Here is a 16,205-nt window from a genome sequence, read left to right as displayed (position 1 = left end):
TTCACATCCACTAGGATGACTACAATAAAAAAAAAAAAAACCATGGGGGAAAAAAGGAAAAAAAAATAAGTGTGGGTGAGGACATGGAAAAACTGGAACCCTTCCACATTACTCGTGGAAATGTAAACTGGTGCAGCCAGCAAAGAAAATAGTTTGGTGGTGTCTTAAAAGTTAAGCATAGTAGCCTGGCCATCTCCTCTCCTAGGTGTATATCCCAAAGAAAAACAGGTGTTCAAACAAAAACTTGTTTATAAGTATTCACAATATCACTGTTTGCAACAGAAGAGCCAGAAGGTGGAAACATAAATGCCCAAAAGAAGAGTAAAAAAAGAAAACATGGTTTATCCATACAATGAAATACTATTCAGCCATGAAAAGTAATGAAGTTCTGCTACATGGCACAACACCCATGAACCATGAAACATTATGCTAAGTGAACGAAGCCAGTCACAAAGGCCACATATTGATGATTACGTTTATATGAAGTGTCCAGAATTCACATATCCAGAGAGATAAAAGTAGATTAGTGGTTGCTTAGGGGATGAGGGTTGGGATGGAGTACAAGGATTCTCTTTGTGGTGATAAAAATGTTCTAAAACTGACCAAAATGATGGTCTTACAATACTGAGCATATTCTAAAGACCACCCAATTATATACTTAAAATGGATGAAATGTATGCTATATGAATTACATCTCAATAAAGGTATTTTGGGGCTTTCTGGGTGGCAGCAGTGGTAAAGAACCCCCTGCCACTGCAGGAGACATAAGAGACACGAGTTCGATCCCTGGGTCAGGAAGATCCCCTGGAGGAGGGCATGGCAAGCCACCCTAGTATTCTTGCCTGGAGAATCCCATGGACAGAGGAGCCTGGCAAGCTACAGTCCACGGGGTCGCAGAGTCAGACATGACTGAAGCAACTTCACACACACACACGTTTTTAAAAAGTATACATGCAGCTGGAGGCAGACAGGTGCAAACTGCTGCACCCCCAAGCCTGAGGGACTGAGGCCACCACATGCTGTCCAGGATCTGAGCCTGCAAAGCCACTCCCAGAGCTACTCTTGCTGTCCTCAACTAGGGGCCACCTGTTCTGGGTCTACATCTCTGTCTCAGTAGACAGACTATTCAAAGGCTCTCTAGCAACCTCAGATAACCCAAGGGCAGGTTTCCAAACATCTCCCTTCAAGAGAAAAGGAAAACTATCCACCATCTAGAAAATCTTTAAGCCTTGCAAATGATAAATACCAGTAGCAAATTTAAAGAAATTTTAGCAGTAATAGAAAGGATGATAACCACGAAGTATCTCTCATAAGAAGGACAGTTCTTAAAGAACTGTCTAATCATGATGGCAATATAGGGACTTCCCTGGTGGTCTAGTGGTTACAAATCCACTTTGCACTATGGAGAATATGGGTTCGATCCCTGGTCAGGCAACTAAGCCCTCACTCTACAACTAGGGAGTCCACGTGCTACAACAAAAGCTCCCATGTGACATGAAGAACCCATGCGTGGCAACTAAAGCCTAAGGCAGCCTAATAAATATCCGACAACAACAACAAAAAAGATGGAGACATATAGTTAACTTTGGAAATTCAAATGGGCAGAAAACCTCATCTCTTTAAGAGTCCAAAAATTGCATCCATACATACAGTGAAAGTGAAAGTGAAGTCGCTCAGTCATGTCTGACTCTTTGCGACCCGTGGACTGTAGCCCACCAAACTCCTCCGTCCATGGGATTCTCCAGGCAAGACTATTGGAGTGGGTTGCCATTTCCTTCTCCAGGGGCTCTTCCCGACCCAGGGATTGAACCCAGGTCTCTCACATTTGAGGCAGACGCTTTAACCTCTGAGCCACAGTACTGACTATCAAAGCGAAATAATCCATGAACTTGAAGGCATGGAAGGACTCCTTATGAACCTACGGTCAGTATCATTTTTTATTCATTATCATATATGTAAATACTCCCTTGCATTCCATTGTTCTTGCAAGCTTGTTTTATGCCCCTTTTATTAAAAAACATACAAAATGTAAAAAAAAGATAAAATCTAAATAGACTCTTTTACTCTCAAAGCTTGGTTTAGAATTTTCTGAAGTATTTCTGATTCATAATATTGAAAATTATAATTTTAGATTTTAGCCTGAAAGCAAGCAATCTGGTGGATAAATTTGGATCCTGCCATTCAGCTGATATTTTAAAGAACCACTTGAAAGTGGATGGTTTTTCTTTTAAAAAGAATGTAGAGTATTAGTTGGCCTACTTATTTTATGAAAGACCAGGACCACTTAACAACCCATCAAAATAACGAGCATCATTAAACCTCCTGGTGCACGCGGTTCTGTGCATTAACACAATAAACCTAGCTTCTGGGGCATGAGCTGGGGCTGGGGACAGGGGAGGACCCATGAAACAAGCTTTGAATTGTAGTTTCACCATTTGGGTTTTTAAAAAATCAGATATTACATTATCCTATTTTACCTCATTACTGAGCTTTTTCGTGCCCCTTTAATTTTACAGCTGAAGTTGAGTGCCTTGTCAGCTTGCCTTAGTACCAGCCATGTATTTGACAACTGCCATGCACTTTGCATCCATGCCCACAGCCTTATGGACAACTGCTAGCAATAATTAGCACAGCTTAACATCCAAAATTTAAGCACATTAGTCACCAGGACACAACTCCAACTTACCTGGGGTCACAGTCAATAAGGGCCCAGCCACCATGGAACTTTTCATTTTCAGGCAGCAGTAACTTCATGTAACTCTGTAAGAGTTGGCTAATTAGTTCCTGGTGGCTTCTCTGATTTTCCTTATGCAAAGCTTCATGCTCTTTTTCCTTGGTAAATATGGAATAAAGATCTTCTGTCACTGGGATGCCTTGCATCAAATCTAGAGTAGAAAGTATTGATATCTATCATCATCTTAGTTTACTAATAGATTTTTCAAAAGCGAAAGTGAATACAAGACCTAAAACAATAAGATTCTCATTTTAAAAAACAGGCATAAATCTTTGTGACCTTGGACTAGGCATAGGGTTTTTTTTTTCATATGAAACTAAAGTCACAAGCAACAAAAAGACAAACTGGACACCATCAAAATTAGAAACTTTTGTGTTTCAAAAGAAAATGCCATGAAAGTTAAAAGGCAACCCACAGAGTAGAAGTGAATATTTAAAAATCATCTATAAGGGAACTGTATCCAAGAATATATAAAGAATTCCTGAAAGTGAAAGTTAGTTGCAGTCATGTCTGACTCTTTGCAATCCCAGGGACTGTAGCTCGTCAGGCTCCTCTGTCTATGGGATTCTCCAGGCAAGAAAACTGGAGTGGGTTGCCATTTTCTTCCCAACCCAGGGATCGAACCCAGGTCTCTTGCATTGCAGGCAGATTCTTTACCAACTGAGCTACTAGGAAAGCCTTACAACTCAATAATAAAAGAATTATTACTAATTATTATCAATAATAAAAGAATTCCTACAACTCAGTAATAAAAAGACAAATAAGCCAATTTTAAATTGAGCAAAGGAACTGAATAGACAAGTTAATGTCTTCCTGGTGTAGGATGCAGCTCAAGGCCTATTAACAAAATCATTGTAATCCCACTCCTTACACGCGTTTGGGACAGTAAGACTTCTGGGAGAGAATTGCCAACCACTGGCCTTTTATGGAGAAGCAGTGAGCCCAGACTGCTACTAGCCCGTCTCTCTCAAACTTGGAAGAGATTTAGCTTCAGGGTTAGGATGAAGCTGATATTTTTCATGGTCAAAATGAGAAAGGAACAGAATCTGGGTCCTCAGTGACGTAACTGAATTGCTAGAAAAAAATGTATCAATTTCTCCTTTAAAAAACTGTTAAAACCAATTTTCCTATCAGTACATACCATATCTGTGGCAAATGAACCAAACTTGATTACATCAGACTTCTCAAATTCCTAAATTGCCTATGTGTGGGTCCTACTATTTCATATATAATAAATAATTAGGTTAAAAAAATAGGATTTTAAAAATATTCCTAGAGACCATATGTCAAGCTATTATGTTTGGTTCTAGTCCAGAATACTCTACATTTACTTAAATCCTAAAAGGTACTACTTTCATGGAAATTAAAGTCACACTAAAAAAAAATATGCTGTGGCATGAATTCCACTGGGCAATTCACCCTCCATTTTTTCTCTTAAATAATGATAAGAATTGGTTAGGATAGTCTGATATCCTAACACCCTGTTAAATCATGCTTATAAGGAAGGATAGTGTATTTGTCCACAGCAAGAACACATGATAAACAGTAGACAAAGAAAGAAAATCATTTTGTTTTATCTCTCAGGCTTGAGTAATAGGAAAACAGAATATTGAGTTTTTACTTGATGAGGTTTTAGGGCACCATATTCCATAATCCAGGAGCCTCAACCTTGCCTTCTGTTACATGAATAACAAACTGACAAATATGTAAGGAAATGAGCAGTTTCTTTTGCCACTCCAGCCTAAAAAATCTGTCCAGATTCTAATCTTGTAAAAATTTGATTTATCGGGTAAGATGTTCAATGGAGAAACACAAGTGTATTATAAAACATATGGATTACGTTAATGAAGTTGGTTACTGTAAAATGTTAGTCACAGAAAGTATAACAAATTTTAAAGAAAGACAGTTGTGTTCCTTACCTATAACAGCTTGCCTGTAAGCATCCTTAAATCGATTCAGGTAATATCTATTTGCTGAGTTAACACCATCTTTCATAACTCCTGCTAACTTCCTTTCTCCTGTCCTTGTAAAGTCACCCTGTCAAGAAAAAAGTCACTTTGACAATTTATGCAAACACAAAAATGTTCTTGAAGTCAATGTGGGCTTTTGATACTGCAATTCTACAGGCTTTTACAATTTCCAAATAATGTAATTAAAATATCTACTAGTATTGGACTCAGATCCAAGCATGTCAAATAACTAAACACGCTATTGGTGTTATCCACCTTCACAGTTAGATGGTGCTTTAAGGTAAAGCCACTCTTGGCAGTCTGTAGAATGTCTAGAACTTATAGGTCAAAACTTATATATAACAAAACAAAAAGATTTTCAAGCCTTCAACTGGTATGATATTCAAAACACACAAATATCTGATGTGGAAAATGTAGACAGTTCCCTAGAGTGTATTACAACCGTATTTAACCTGTGTATGTGGTTGTGTGTATATACAGACAGAGCAAAGGTTTCCATACCTTGCTGCACATTACAATCCCTGTAGAATGATCCAATGAAGATTTAATTGTTTTGTTTCTCTTGGTTTTCACAACAAAGATGTCAGAGCAAGTCCCTAGAGAGGTAGGGAAAGCACAGTCTCTTTTTTCCCCCATCCCAACCCCACTATTTCCATTCAAGGCAATCTTAGAAATAGGCCCTGTCCTAAAATTGACAATTTAGGAAGAACATGTTGCCAATTAGTTAGGTCATTCACAGAAAATATTAATTTAGCAATAGGAATCTATTATGGAAAAGAGAGACATGAATGCTGCATCCAAAGAATTTTAATATCAAAGGAAAAAAGTATTCCTCTTTGTCCAGGTTTGTATAATTAAAAAGTACCCCTGCATAAGTTTAAGGTGTACAATATGATATTTTGTGTGTGTATATAGTATCGTTAATTATAGTCACCATGCTGTACTTTAGATCCCCAGAACTTATAAGTGAAAGTTTGTACTCTGACCAGTCTCTCCCCATTTACCCCATCCTCTGGTAACCATCAGTCGCAGTGTTTCTGTGAGTCTGACTTCTTAAAATTCCACACACAAGTGAGATCATGCATTCTGTTTATTTTGGCTGTGCTGCGTCTTCGCCGCTGTGCACAGGCTCCTCTTGTTGTAGAGCATGGGCTCTAGGGGCCAGTGTCAGTAGTTGACGCACTCGGGCTTAGATGCTTCATGGCCTGTGGGATTTTCCCGGACCAAGAATTGAACCCGTGTCCCCTGCACTGACTGGCAGGCAGATTCTTAACCACTGGACCACCAGGGAAGTTCAGAGATCCTGCATTACTGACTTGTCTTTCTGTTTGTCTGATTTCACTTTTTCACTTAACATAATACCCTCAAGATTCATCCATGTTGCTAAAAATGTCAGGATTTCCTTCTTTTAAATAAATAAACTATTTACTTATTTATTTTTGGCTGTGCTAGGTCTACACTGCTGTGTGCAGGCTTCCCGTTGCAGTGGCTTCTCTTGTTGTGGAGCATGGGCTCTAGGCACCTGGGCTTCGGTAGATGCGATTCACAGGCTCTACTGAGTGGGCTCTGGAGTTGTGGCAAACGGGCTTGGTTCCTCTTTGGCATGTGGGATCTTCTTGGACCAGGATCAAACTTGTATGCTTTGCACTGGCAAGCAGATTCCCTACCACTGGACCACCAGAGAAATCCCAGGACTTTCTTCCTTTTATGGCTGAATATTCCATTATATATATATATTTTGTATGGCTGCTTCCCTTGTCAACATATTCTTTAGCCATTCATTCAACATCAGATGCTTAGGTTCTTCCCGGATCTTGACTACTGTGAATAGTGCTACAATGAACACAAGAGTACAGGTATTTCTTCCAGATATTGATGTCATTTTCTCTGGATATATATTTATAAAATAGGGTTGCTGGATCGTATGGTAGTTCCGTTTTTAATGTTTTGAGGAATTTCCTTACCATTTCCCATAATGGCTATGCCAATTCACATTCCCATCAACAATGTACAGGGGTGAGCTTTTCTGCCAACCTTGTTATCTCTTGCCTTTTAGATAACAGCCATCCCAACAGGTGACAGCTCACTGTGGTTCTGATTTGCATTTCCCTGAGGATTACTGACATTGAGCACCTTTTTATGTACCTGCTGGCCATTTGTATATCTTCTTTGGAAAAATGTTCAAATCCTTTGCCCATTTTAAAATCAGTTTTGTTTTGTTTTGTTTTGGTTTTGCTATTGAGTGGCATTACTTCTTTACATATTTTGGATATTAACCCTTTCTCAGACATATGGTTTGCAAATATTTTCTCCCGTTCCATGAGTTGTCTTTTCATTCTGTTGATTACTTATTTCGCTATGCAAAACATTTTTTGTTTGATGTTGTCCCACTTGTTTATTTTTACTTTTCTTCTTGTGCTTTTGGTGTCAGTCAAAAAAATTATTGCTAAAACCAATGTCATGAAATGTTTCCCTATGTTTTCTTGAAGGAGTAAAGTTTCAGGTCTTATATTTAAGTCTTTAACCTATTTCAATTCAATTTTCATGAATGGTGTCCAGTTTAATTATTTTGCATGTAAATATTTTAGTTTCACAACACCATTTAGTGAAGAGACTATCATTTCCCTATTGACTATTCTTGACTCCCTTGTCAAATTATTAGTTGACTGTACACATGTGGGTTTATTTCTGGGCTCTTAGTTCTATTCCATTGGTCTTTGTGCCTGGTTTTATGCCAGTACCATACTATGTTGATTACTACAACTTTGCAATATAGTTTGAAATCAGAAGTAGGATGCATCCAGTTTTGTTCTTTCTCAAGATTGCTTTGGCTGTTAGGGGTCTCATGTGTTTCCAGATGAATTTTAGGGCTGTTTTTTCTATTCTAGTAGAAAATGCCAATGGAATTTTGATAGAGATTACACTGAATCTGAAGATGGCTTTGGGTAATATTTTAATACTAATTTTTCTAAGCCATAAACCTGTGCTATCTTCCACTTATTTGTTCTTTCAATTTCTTTTATCAATGTCTTAGTTTTTAGCATACAGATTTCTTACCTTCCTGTTTAAATTTTTTCCCTAGTATTTTACTATTTTTGATACTATTATAAATGGGATTGTTTTATTTCTTTTTTAGATAATCCCTATTAGTATATGCTGCTGCTGCTGCTGCTAAGTCACTTCAGTTGTGTCCGACTCTGTGTGACCCCATAGATGGCAGCCCACCAGGCTCCCCCATCCCTGGGATTCTCCAGGCAAGAACACTGGAGTGGGTTGCTATTTCCTCCTCCAATGCATGAAAGTGAAAAGTGAAAGTGAAGTCGCTCAGTCGTGTCCGACTAGTAGTGACCCCATGGACTGCAGCCTACCAGGCTCCTCTGTCCGTGGGATTTTCCAGGCAAGAGTACTGGAAAATTATATTAGTATATTTTTCTATATTAGTATATAGAAATAACCAATTTTCATAGGTTGATATTGTATCCTGCACCCTCACTGAATTAATTTATTAGTTCTAACAGTTTTCTGGTGGAGTCTTTAGGATTTTATTCAGGATTTGTTATGACAAATATTCTGGGGTGAACTATTTACCTTGAAGAAAAATAACTATACACCTAATTTAAACTAATTCAACCACTTCCTATTGCCAAGAGAGGGAGTATCTAGTAACCAGTGACTGTATTTTACATTTACATTAAATTCTGTGAAGATCAGCTTGGTAGGATCCTCAAAAGACTTTATGTAAAACAATCACATAAAGATAATAAAACATTTCTTCACCATTTACTGTGTGTCAGGGAACGATCTAAGATCTAACGTATTAGCTCATATAATCCCACACCACTTTTTTTGAAGTGGACCTAGAATTATTCCTGTTTTATAAATGAAGAGACAGGCACAGAGAATTTAAGTGACTTGCCCACAGTCACAGAGCTAGTAAGAGGCAGGGCTGGGATTCAAATTTAGAGGAGGCAAATTATACTAGGGATCCAAATCCCACCAACTGACACGTTTTATTTTGTCTGTATAAAGTTTTAAAAACCAACTATTACATATAAAATTCTAGATTTCCAAACTCTCTTGAAAACTGAGAGCTCTGGCAACCCTGGGCCTCTAGCCCCATTAGAAGTAGCAGAACAGCACCTTCCTGAGTGAGTCATCATATGCTCTTTCTCAGGTACACATTGCCCATCTCTCCTTTTAAGCTAATGAGTGACCAGTTCAAGTCACACAACTTGGCACCTGCAGGAATTTGGAAGTGTGACCCCTGCCTTACCCAAACATTCCAGAGTCAACTACGTAGACCTACCACCCACATGCTTTTCTCTCAAAAGCCAAGTTGGTTTTAAATCACACTCTGTGTCCCACAGAATGACCCACAGATGCTGGCTACAGATACTTACCTTCAGAGCAGCTGTCCCAGCATACTGTCTGCTAATGGAGTCACCATTGTTGGCCCACATTATCTGATAAATCCGATTGCATTTCACTGGTAATGGCTGCTCTGGGGGCATCACACCTAATTTTTTCAGCTAAAATGAATGCATTGGTAGATTAACTGCAGATAAGCCAGGAAATCATAGTATAAAACATATACTGCAGAGAAAAGGAAGCATACGCGTGTACAATTTAGGACCCTTCAAGAAATGTTTTCAGACTCTTTTAAAGTAAAGTACCACTTGAGAGACAGCTTCATGAACTGCTACATCTGAATAAATAGAATAAAACATTCATACCATCCTGGTGTCATTTTTAATGTATAGACTCATACTATTGTATCTTTCTTTTAAATGTGGCTATGAAGTGAAGCTAACTATCAAAAAAATCATTTGGATACAACAAAAACATTAATAGTAGCAGAGCAGTAAGTGCTCAGTGAAGATTAAGTCTAAGAGCTTCTTAAAATAAACGGTCTCATTTATTCCTCATAACAAGTCTATGCGATCAGTACCCTTTAGTACCCTCATTTTATGGATGAAATGAAAGAAGTTTGGAGAGGCTGGGTTCTTTGCATGGGGTCAACACCTAGTATGTGGTAGGGCCAGGGCTTCATCACCAAAGCCTAGCTGCTTCAGTGCAACAGTAGAAGACTTCCTCTAAGGACAGTCACAAGGTTCTATCAGGGAAACAAAACAAACCACCATGAGAGGAATATCAACCTTGGGAATTCATCACCCAGGTGTTGGAAGGATGAGAGATCTAATAGCAGACACAGAGGTGAGAGATGTAATAACTACAGGAAACAGATGCCACCAGGAGGGTTGGGGCACAAAGGGAAGAGGCTGGTTCTGTGATGCCAAGGACTCACAGCCCCAAAGAGGGTGCTGATGATGGGAATATAAGGCAGGTGAATAAACGTGTCCCTCTTCCCTCCTTCAGCCTCATAGTCTTCCTTGAAAGCCCCTACTGGCAGAGCCTGACATGGAAGCAGGTGGCCGAGCAGAGAGGTGGTGTGCAGACCCCATGCCCCAAGAACAGGCGGGAGGGTGTGTAGCTGAGAGAAAAAAGTAAATGACTACACAGTGCCACCCACTACATTATTAAATTTTGGGCCTCACGTTTTTAAAATGAGTACTTAAGAAAACGCCACCTGATTCAACTGATTTCTAGCAAAGGTTGTACTTCCCAGGTTTTAAAGCAACAAGGATGGTTGCATGCTGTAAATGTTCTATGGCAGGAAGATTTTAGCTACTTGTTTACAAGTGAAAAAATTGGAAATGAATATTTACAATCCAGTGGACTCCAAATTACCTGTTGTTCCATGACCACTCGTGCAATGGCAGCTTGGACCACATTGGTGCGATCCAGGCAGTCCATGCAATTAACTCGAAAAATCCCTTCTTGTTTACATATTATTCCAGCTTGATCAACCCTTTTCAAAAACAGTATGGAATTACTTTACAATAGGAAAAACTTAAAAGTTCTCAAAACCCACAATTCTTTACAGTATAACGATAACAACAGCAACACTGGTTATCTATTTGCTTGGAATATCATGTGGCAGGCATTACTGAGACCTTTGTAGACATTATTGTTAATTTATACAATAACCTGACTAGGAAGATATTACCCTCATTTTGAAATAAAAAGAAAAAACTGAGACGCAGAATGACTATCCTGAGTCACACAATTACTAGGCAGAGCTGACACAACCCCAGCTATTCTTATCTACACATTTAAAACCAGAAGGCACTTTAAAACAACATCCTGTTCCCTGCTTTTTGACTTCAAGCAGAAATGCATCTAAATGAGCTTGTACAGACTAATTCACTCTACCACCCAGGGTGGAATCATGAAGCTTGCCTCACTCATCTAATTCCTCTGGCCACCTGTGGCCTTAAAATCTAATCAAATGTTCTCTTCTGTTCTTTAAGCCAATTTCTCCTTCCAACTTCTCCCTCCTATAGTCTGAGAATCATCTTCTCCAGCAATTTTTAAATGTCTCAAAACTGAGACCAAATACCTCTAAGCCTTCCTTCCCATGTTAGGGACCAAGAAGAAATGTAGAGGACAAAGGATTAGAAGGAATTAAAGAACAGTAATAGAGCACTTTGCTCCATTTTGTCAGTCACCTGATACCTTCTTCCTGTTCAAAGCTAACAATGCCTAACGACTAATACTTTTGAAAAGGAGAATAGGAATCTGGAAGTGAAATAAGAAAAACAAAAAGTCTTTCCCAGCCTGCTATTATTTCAACACTTACTGGTACTAGACAAAAAACATATGATTTGACAGACCAAGAGTTTGTCAAACTGATTTCTTATGAAATACCTACCAACACCACTTCATGTCAAGAATAATGTCATGAATGGCATCTGTTAGTGTTTGGACATTCTCAAACTTCATTCCTCGGCTAAAATATATGCCAAAAGAAAGAAAAACATCTTTAAGAATATTTTTTAAGCTTAAGATATGATATCTAAGATAGCTTGGAAAAATTAAAATTATTACTGTAAATATGAGATTAATACTACTTTAAATTATATGGGAAATTATATAAATATTTACAAGTAATCTGCATTATGAAAGAAAATATGCTTAAGAATACACTGAAACAGATCACAGCCGCTGGAAGCTTCTTTCCCCACCAATGTTTTCAATACTTAGGTAAATAAACCAACACTAGAGCCAGGCTTATGACAAAAGAAATCTGCTTTCAGAATACACACAAGTTAAAATTACCATCAAAATGATCGTTGTTTTCCAGATAACTAGTGAACTTATCCCAAGGGAGAGCATTATTGCTAACGGAGTATGAAGACGAGCCAGCAGGACGAGTTTTAAGTAAGGGAATGCTATTATTCCTGCCAGGCTCAAACTCAAGCAGAAAGAAAAAGCTCCATTAATTAAGTGAAGGATAAAAGGAGAAAAAGGAACTCTAAGTCTTGAAGTCATTTTGGAACAAAAAGACTGAATATTTCAAGAAGAATTAACTTAAATTTTTAGGCAAAATAAAACCTATATGAAAATGGAACTAAGAAATGATCATCTTCTCCTTTCTAACAATGAGAACAAGATTTTCTTCCCAATAAAAAAGAGATGAAAAACTAAGGTCTCTGTGGCAGCTGCTGCTGCTAAGTCACTTCAGTAGTGTCCGACTCTGTGCGACCCCATAGACGGCAGCCTACCAGGCTCCTCTGTCCCTGGGATTCTCCAGGCAACAACACTAGAATGGGTTGCCATTTCCTTCTCCAATGCATGAGAGTGAAAAGTGAAAGTAAAGTTGCTCAGTCATGTCCAACTCTTCTCGAGCCCATGGACTGCAGCCCACCAGGCTCCTCCATCCATGGGATTTTCCAGGCAAGAGTACTGGAGTGGGGTGCCATTGCCTTCTCTGTGGCAGCAACTACTACAAATACTGGACCTGATCAAAACTCATCTCAGGAAGCCATCTTTTTTTTTCTCTTTCTTAAATTATGAAAGTATGATAATACATTTACAGGAGACTTGGAAAATACAGAACAAAGTTATACTATACATTACAATTCTTTTAAGTAGAGAAATTAAGATTTTTATTTGGAGTTTCAATATCAAACTCTCAAAAATTAATAGAGTGAATAGACAGAAAAGTAGAAGGATACAGTGGACCTGAAAAGCACTAGGAACCAATTCAACATAATTAAGATTTATACAATTTTTCAGGAAGCCATCTTACCAGTGCTCATGGAAATCAAATGAAACATAGGTGAGGTGTGAGTTGTTAAAGAGCAACACTTGTTTCAGGTAGGCATCACCAATTATTTTCTCTCTTCCTGCCTGGTCTACCAAATTAATAATAACCTGTGAGAGTGGGGAAAAAGAAAAAGTTCAGTTAATCAGATCTGAGACTCATGATTTTCACTGAATTTATTTAGAGTTATGTTTTAGAAATATTTTGTACCCAGACTTAGAAGTTAATCCACTCAAGCATCAGTTTTTTCCCTTATAAACTTAGATTTTCATTTGTTACACTTAGGTTTATGAGAATTTACATCAATGGCAAGAATAGTTTTACACATTATACATGTGCAATAACCTATTAGAATACAAGTCGAAAACAAGTTCCTTTATGATAGATATATTAAATCTCTAGAATAATTTTTAAAGAAATATACAAGACCTACATGTTAGACACTATGAAACGTTGCTGAAACACAGAAAACCTGAGTAAATGGAGAGAGACACCATGGTGCTGGATGGCAAGATTCAACATTGTAAAGATGTCAGGGATCCCCAGGTTAATCTACACACTCAACAATTCCAGTCAAAATTTGAACAGGACCTTTGTACAGACTTCACAAGTTAATTCTAAAGTTTTTCTGGGAAAGTGAATAATATGGGAAAATTTTTGAAAACCAATAAAGGACTTGTCCCACTGAAGAGCAAAACATACGTTAAATCTAGTGATTAAAACTATGGTATGAGTGCGGAAAAATGAACGACTCAACAGAACAAGACAGATGGCCAAGACAGACCTATGAACACTGAGGAATCTAAGCTACGATGATATCATTCTCAGAGAATATGGACTATACTATACACAGACTATACTGTAGATTCTATATATTACTATACTGTAATATACTATAGTTCAGTCACTCAGTCGTGTCTGGCTCTTTGCGACCCCATGAATGACAGCATGCCAGGCCTCCCTGTCCATCACCAACTCCCAGAGTTCACTCAAACTCATGTCCATCAAGTCGGTGATGCCATCCAACCATCCCATCTTCTGTCGTCCCCTTCTCCTCCTGCCCCCAATCCCTCCCAGCATTAGAGTCTTTTCCAATGAGTCAACTCTTCGCATGAGGTGGCCAAAGTACTGGAGTTTCAGCTTTAGCATCATTCCTTCCAAAGAAATCCCAGGGCTTATCTCCTTCAGAATGGACTGGTTGGATCTCCTTGCAGGCCAAGGGACTCTCAAGAGTCTTCTCCAACACCACAGTTCAAAAGCATCAATTCTTCAGCGCTCAGCTTTCTTCATAGCCCAACTTTCACATCCATACATGACTATTGGAAAACCATAGCCTTGACTAGACAGACCTTTGTTGGCAAAGTAATGTTTCTGCTTTTGAATATGCTATCTAGGTTGGTCATAACTTTCCTTCCAAGGAGTAAGCGTCTTTTAATTTCATGGCTACAATCACCATCTGCAGTGATTTTGGAGCCCCCAAAATAAAGTCTGACACTGTTCCATAGTGGCGTACTATAAATGATATTGGGATAACTGTCTGTTTACATGGCAGGGACTTAAGTTAGCCCCTTCACTATATATAAAAGAAATTCTAGATGCATTAATGATCTAGGTATTTTTCTTCAAGTTATAAAAAGACAAGAATAATGTTGGCATGATTTTTCCCATGCCAACATGGGAAAGTCACTGGACTTTCCAAGCATAATAAAAACCAGAGAGCATAAAGAAAAAGATGGACAGATGTGACAACATGAACATTTAAAACCTCTGTGTACAAATGACAGTATAAGCAAACATTAAGAAAAATAGAGGACTACCTAGGGGAATACACCTGCAATACAAAAACCATTAAAATAGAGTGCTATAAATTCAGTAAGAAAAATACAGGTAAAGGATTCAGAAGATATTCAGAAGAGAAAATAGACAAATAGGCAATATACATGAGATTTGCAACTTCGTTAATAACGATACGTAAATTTTAAAACAGAAAACCAGTTTTAGTCTACAGACAGGCAAAAACTGAATGCTAAATATGGACAACATGGTGAATATGTGGAGTAATGGGTACCAGCTCTCGCTGCTAAGAGTATAAACTGGAATGATCTTTTTGGAAGCAACTGAGTAGTGGGTATCAACCTAAAGTTAATCTAATGTGTGATCCCTTGGACTGCAAGGAGTTCAAACCAGTCAATCATAAAGGAAATCAGTCCTGAACATTCATTGGAAGGACTGATGCTGAAGCTGAAGCTCCAATACTCTGGCTGCCTGATACAAAGAACTGACTCATTGAAAAATACCCTGATGCTGGGAAAGATTGCAGACAGGAGAAGGGGACAACAGAGGATGAGATGGTTGGATGGCATTACCAACTTGATGTACATGAGTTTGAGCAAGCTCTGGGAGTTGGTGATGGACAGGGACACCTGGCGTGCTGCAGTCTATGAGGTCGTAAAGAGGTGGACACAACTGAGCAACTGAACTGAATGTGTGATCCAGCCATATCACTTCTAGAAATTCAGTCTATAAAGCACATACATATTTCAAAACGTGTAAAAGATTTTCTCTGGGGAATTTTAGAATAGCAAGCAGAAACTACATCCTAAAGGTCCACCAGCGGAGAACTCGTTGAATAATAGCCATCGGCTACTATGTGAAAATAGTTGCAGAACAGTGTATATGGTATAGCTTATAGCCTTCTTTTGACTTAAATTTCGAATGCATATATATGCACGTGTCAAGACGTTTCTTTGCTGCAAATAACAAATCCCTGACTCAAATCTCAGGACAGAAGTCTGTTCTGAACCTCAGAAGTCTGGAGGCTGCATGGTTCTGGAACTGCTTTACTCAGTAGTTACAATACCAGCTCTTTTGTTCTACCATCTTTCACATACTGATCAATCCTCAAACTAATGAACTAGCCTGGTTAAAGTTGCAGCAGTTACCAGTCAAACCCAGACACAACCACCACAGAGGGACTGTGGGTTCCTGCATTTCTTTTTATTAGAGTAGGAAATCTTGCCTGGAGCCTCCCAGCAGACTTCTCTTCACATTAGACCTCGTTGGTCAAAGTGCCAAAAACATACATTGGCCCACACCTATACCAACCACAGGCAAGAGCAACAATATTGACACCATGACAGTCAGACCAACCATAGGACCACCTCCCAGGACAATTACCCAAGGGATGAGGATGGGTAAAAGGATACCCTTGGGGTACCGTTAGAGAGGAACAGGTGACTGCTAATACCTACGCCCGTAAGATTCATGTGTACAAACAGGTCGTGAAAGTCAGCAGGAAGCAGGAAGCGTGATCAAGAGGTTATTTCTTCTACTT

General features: G+C 38.7%; 1 protein-coding gene across 3 annotated transcripts in view; it reads right to left on the bottom strand.

The window, feature by feature from the left end:
• Positions 1-16,205, bottom strand: part of INPP5F (inositol polyphosphate-5-phosphatase F) — a 91,977-nt gene that overhangs the window by 9,622 nt on the left and 66,150 nt on the right. For 2 of the 3 annotated variants that reach the window (XM_027960308.3, XM_042238509.1), the window contains exons 10-15: positions 12,857-12,981; positions 11,477-11,554; positions 10,453-10,573; positions 9,105-9,233; positions 4,654-4,771; positions 2,687-2,885 (exon numbers count right to left, since the gene is read on the bottom strand). In XM_027960308.3, the coding sequence (XP_027816109.2) occupies positions 2,687-2,885; positions 4,654-4,771; positions 9,105-9,233; positions 10,453-10,573; positions 11,477-11,554; positions 12,857-12,981 (770 nt within the window). The remainder of the gene's footprint in view (positions 1-2,686; positions 2,886-4,653; positions 4,772-9,104; positions 9,234-10,452; positions 10,574-11,476; positions 11,555-12,856; positions 12,982-16,205) is intronic. The other variant, XM_042238508.2, reaches the window with a different exon arrangement.

Source organism: Ovis aries, chromosome 22, assembly GCF_016772045.2.
Source record: "Ovis aries strain OAR_USU_Benz2616 breed Rambouillet chromosome 22, ARS-UI_Ramb_v3.0, whole genome shotgun sequence".
Taxonomy (NCBI): domain Eukaryota; kingdom Metazoa; phylum Chordata; class Mammalia; order Artiodactyla; family Bovidae; genus Ovis; species Ovis aries.
This window is presented reverse-complemented; position numbering and strand designations above follow the sequence as displayed.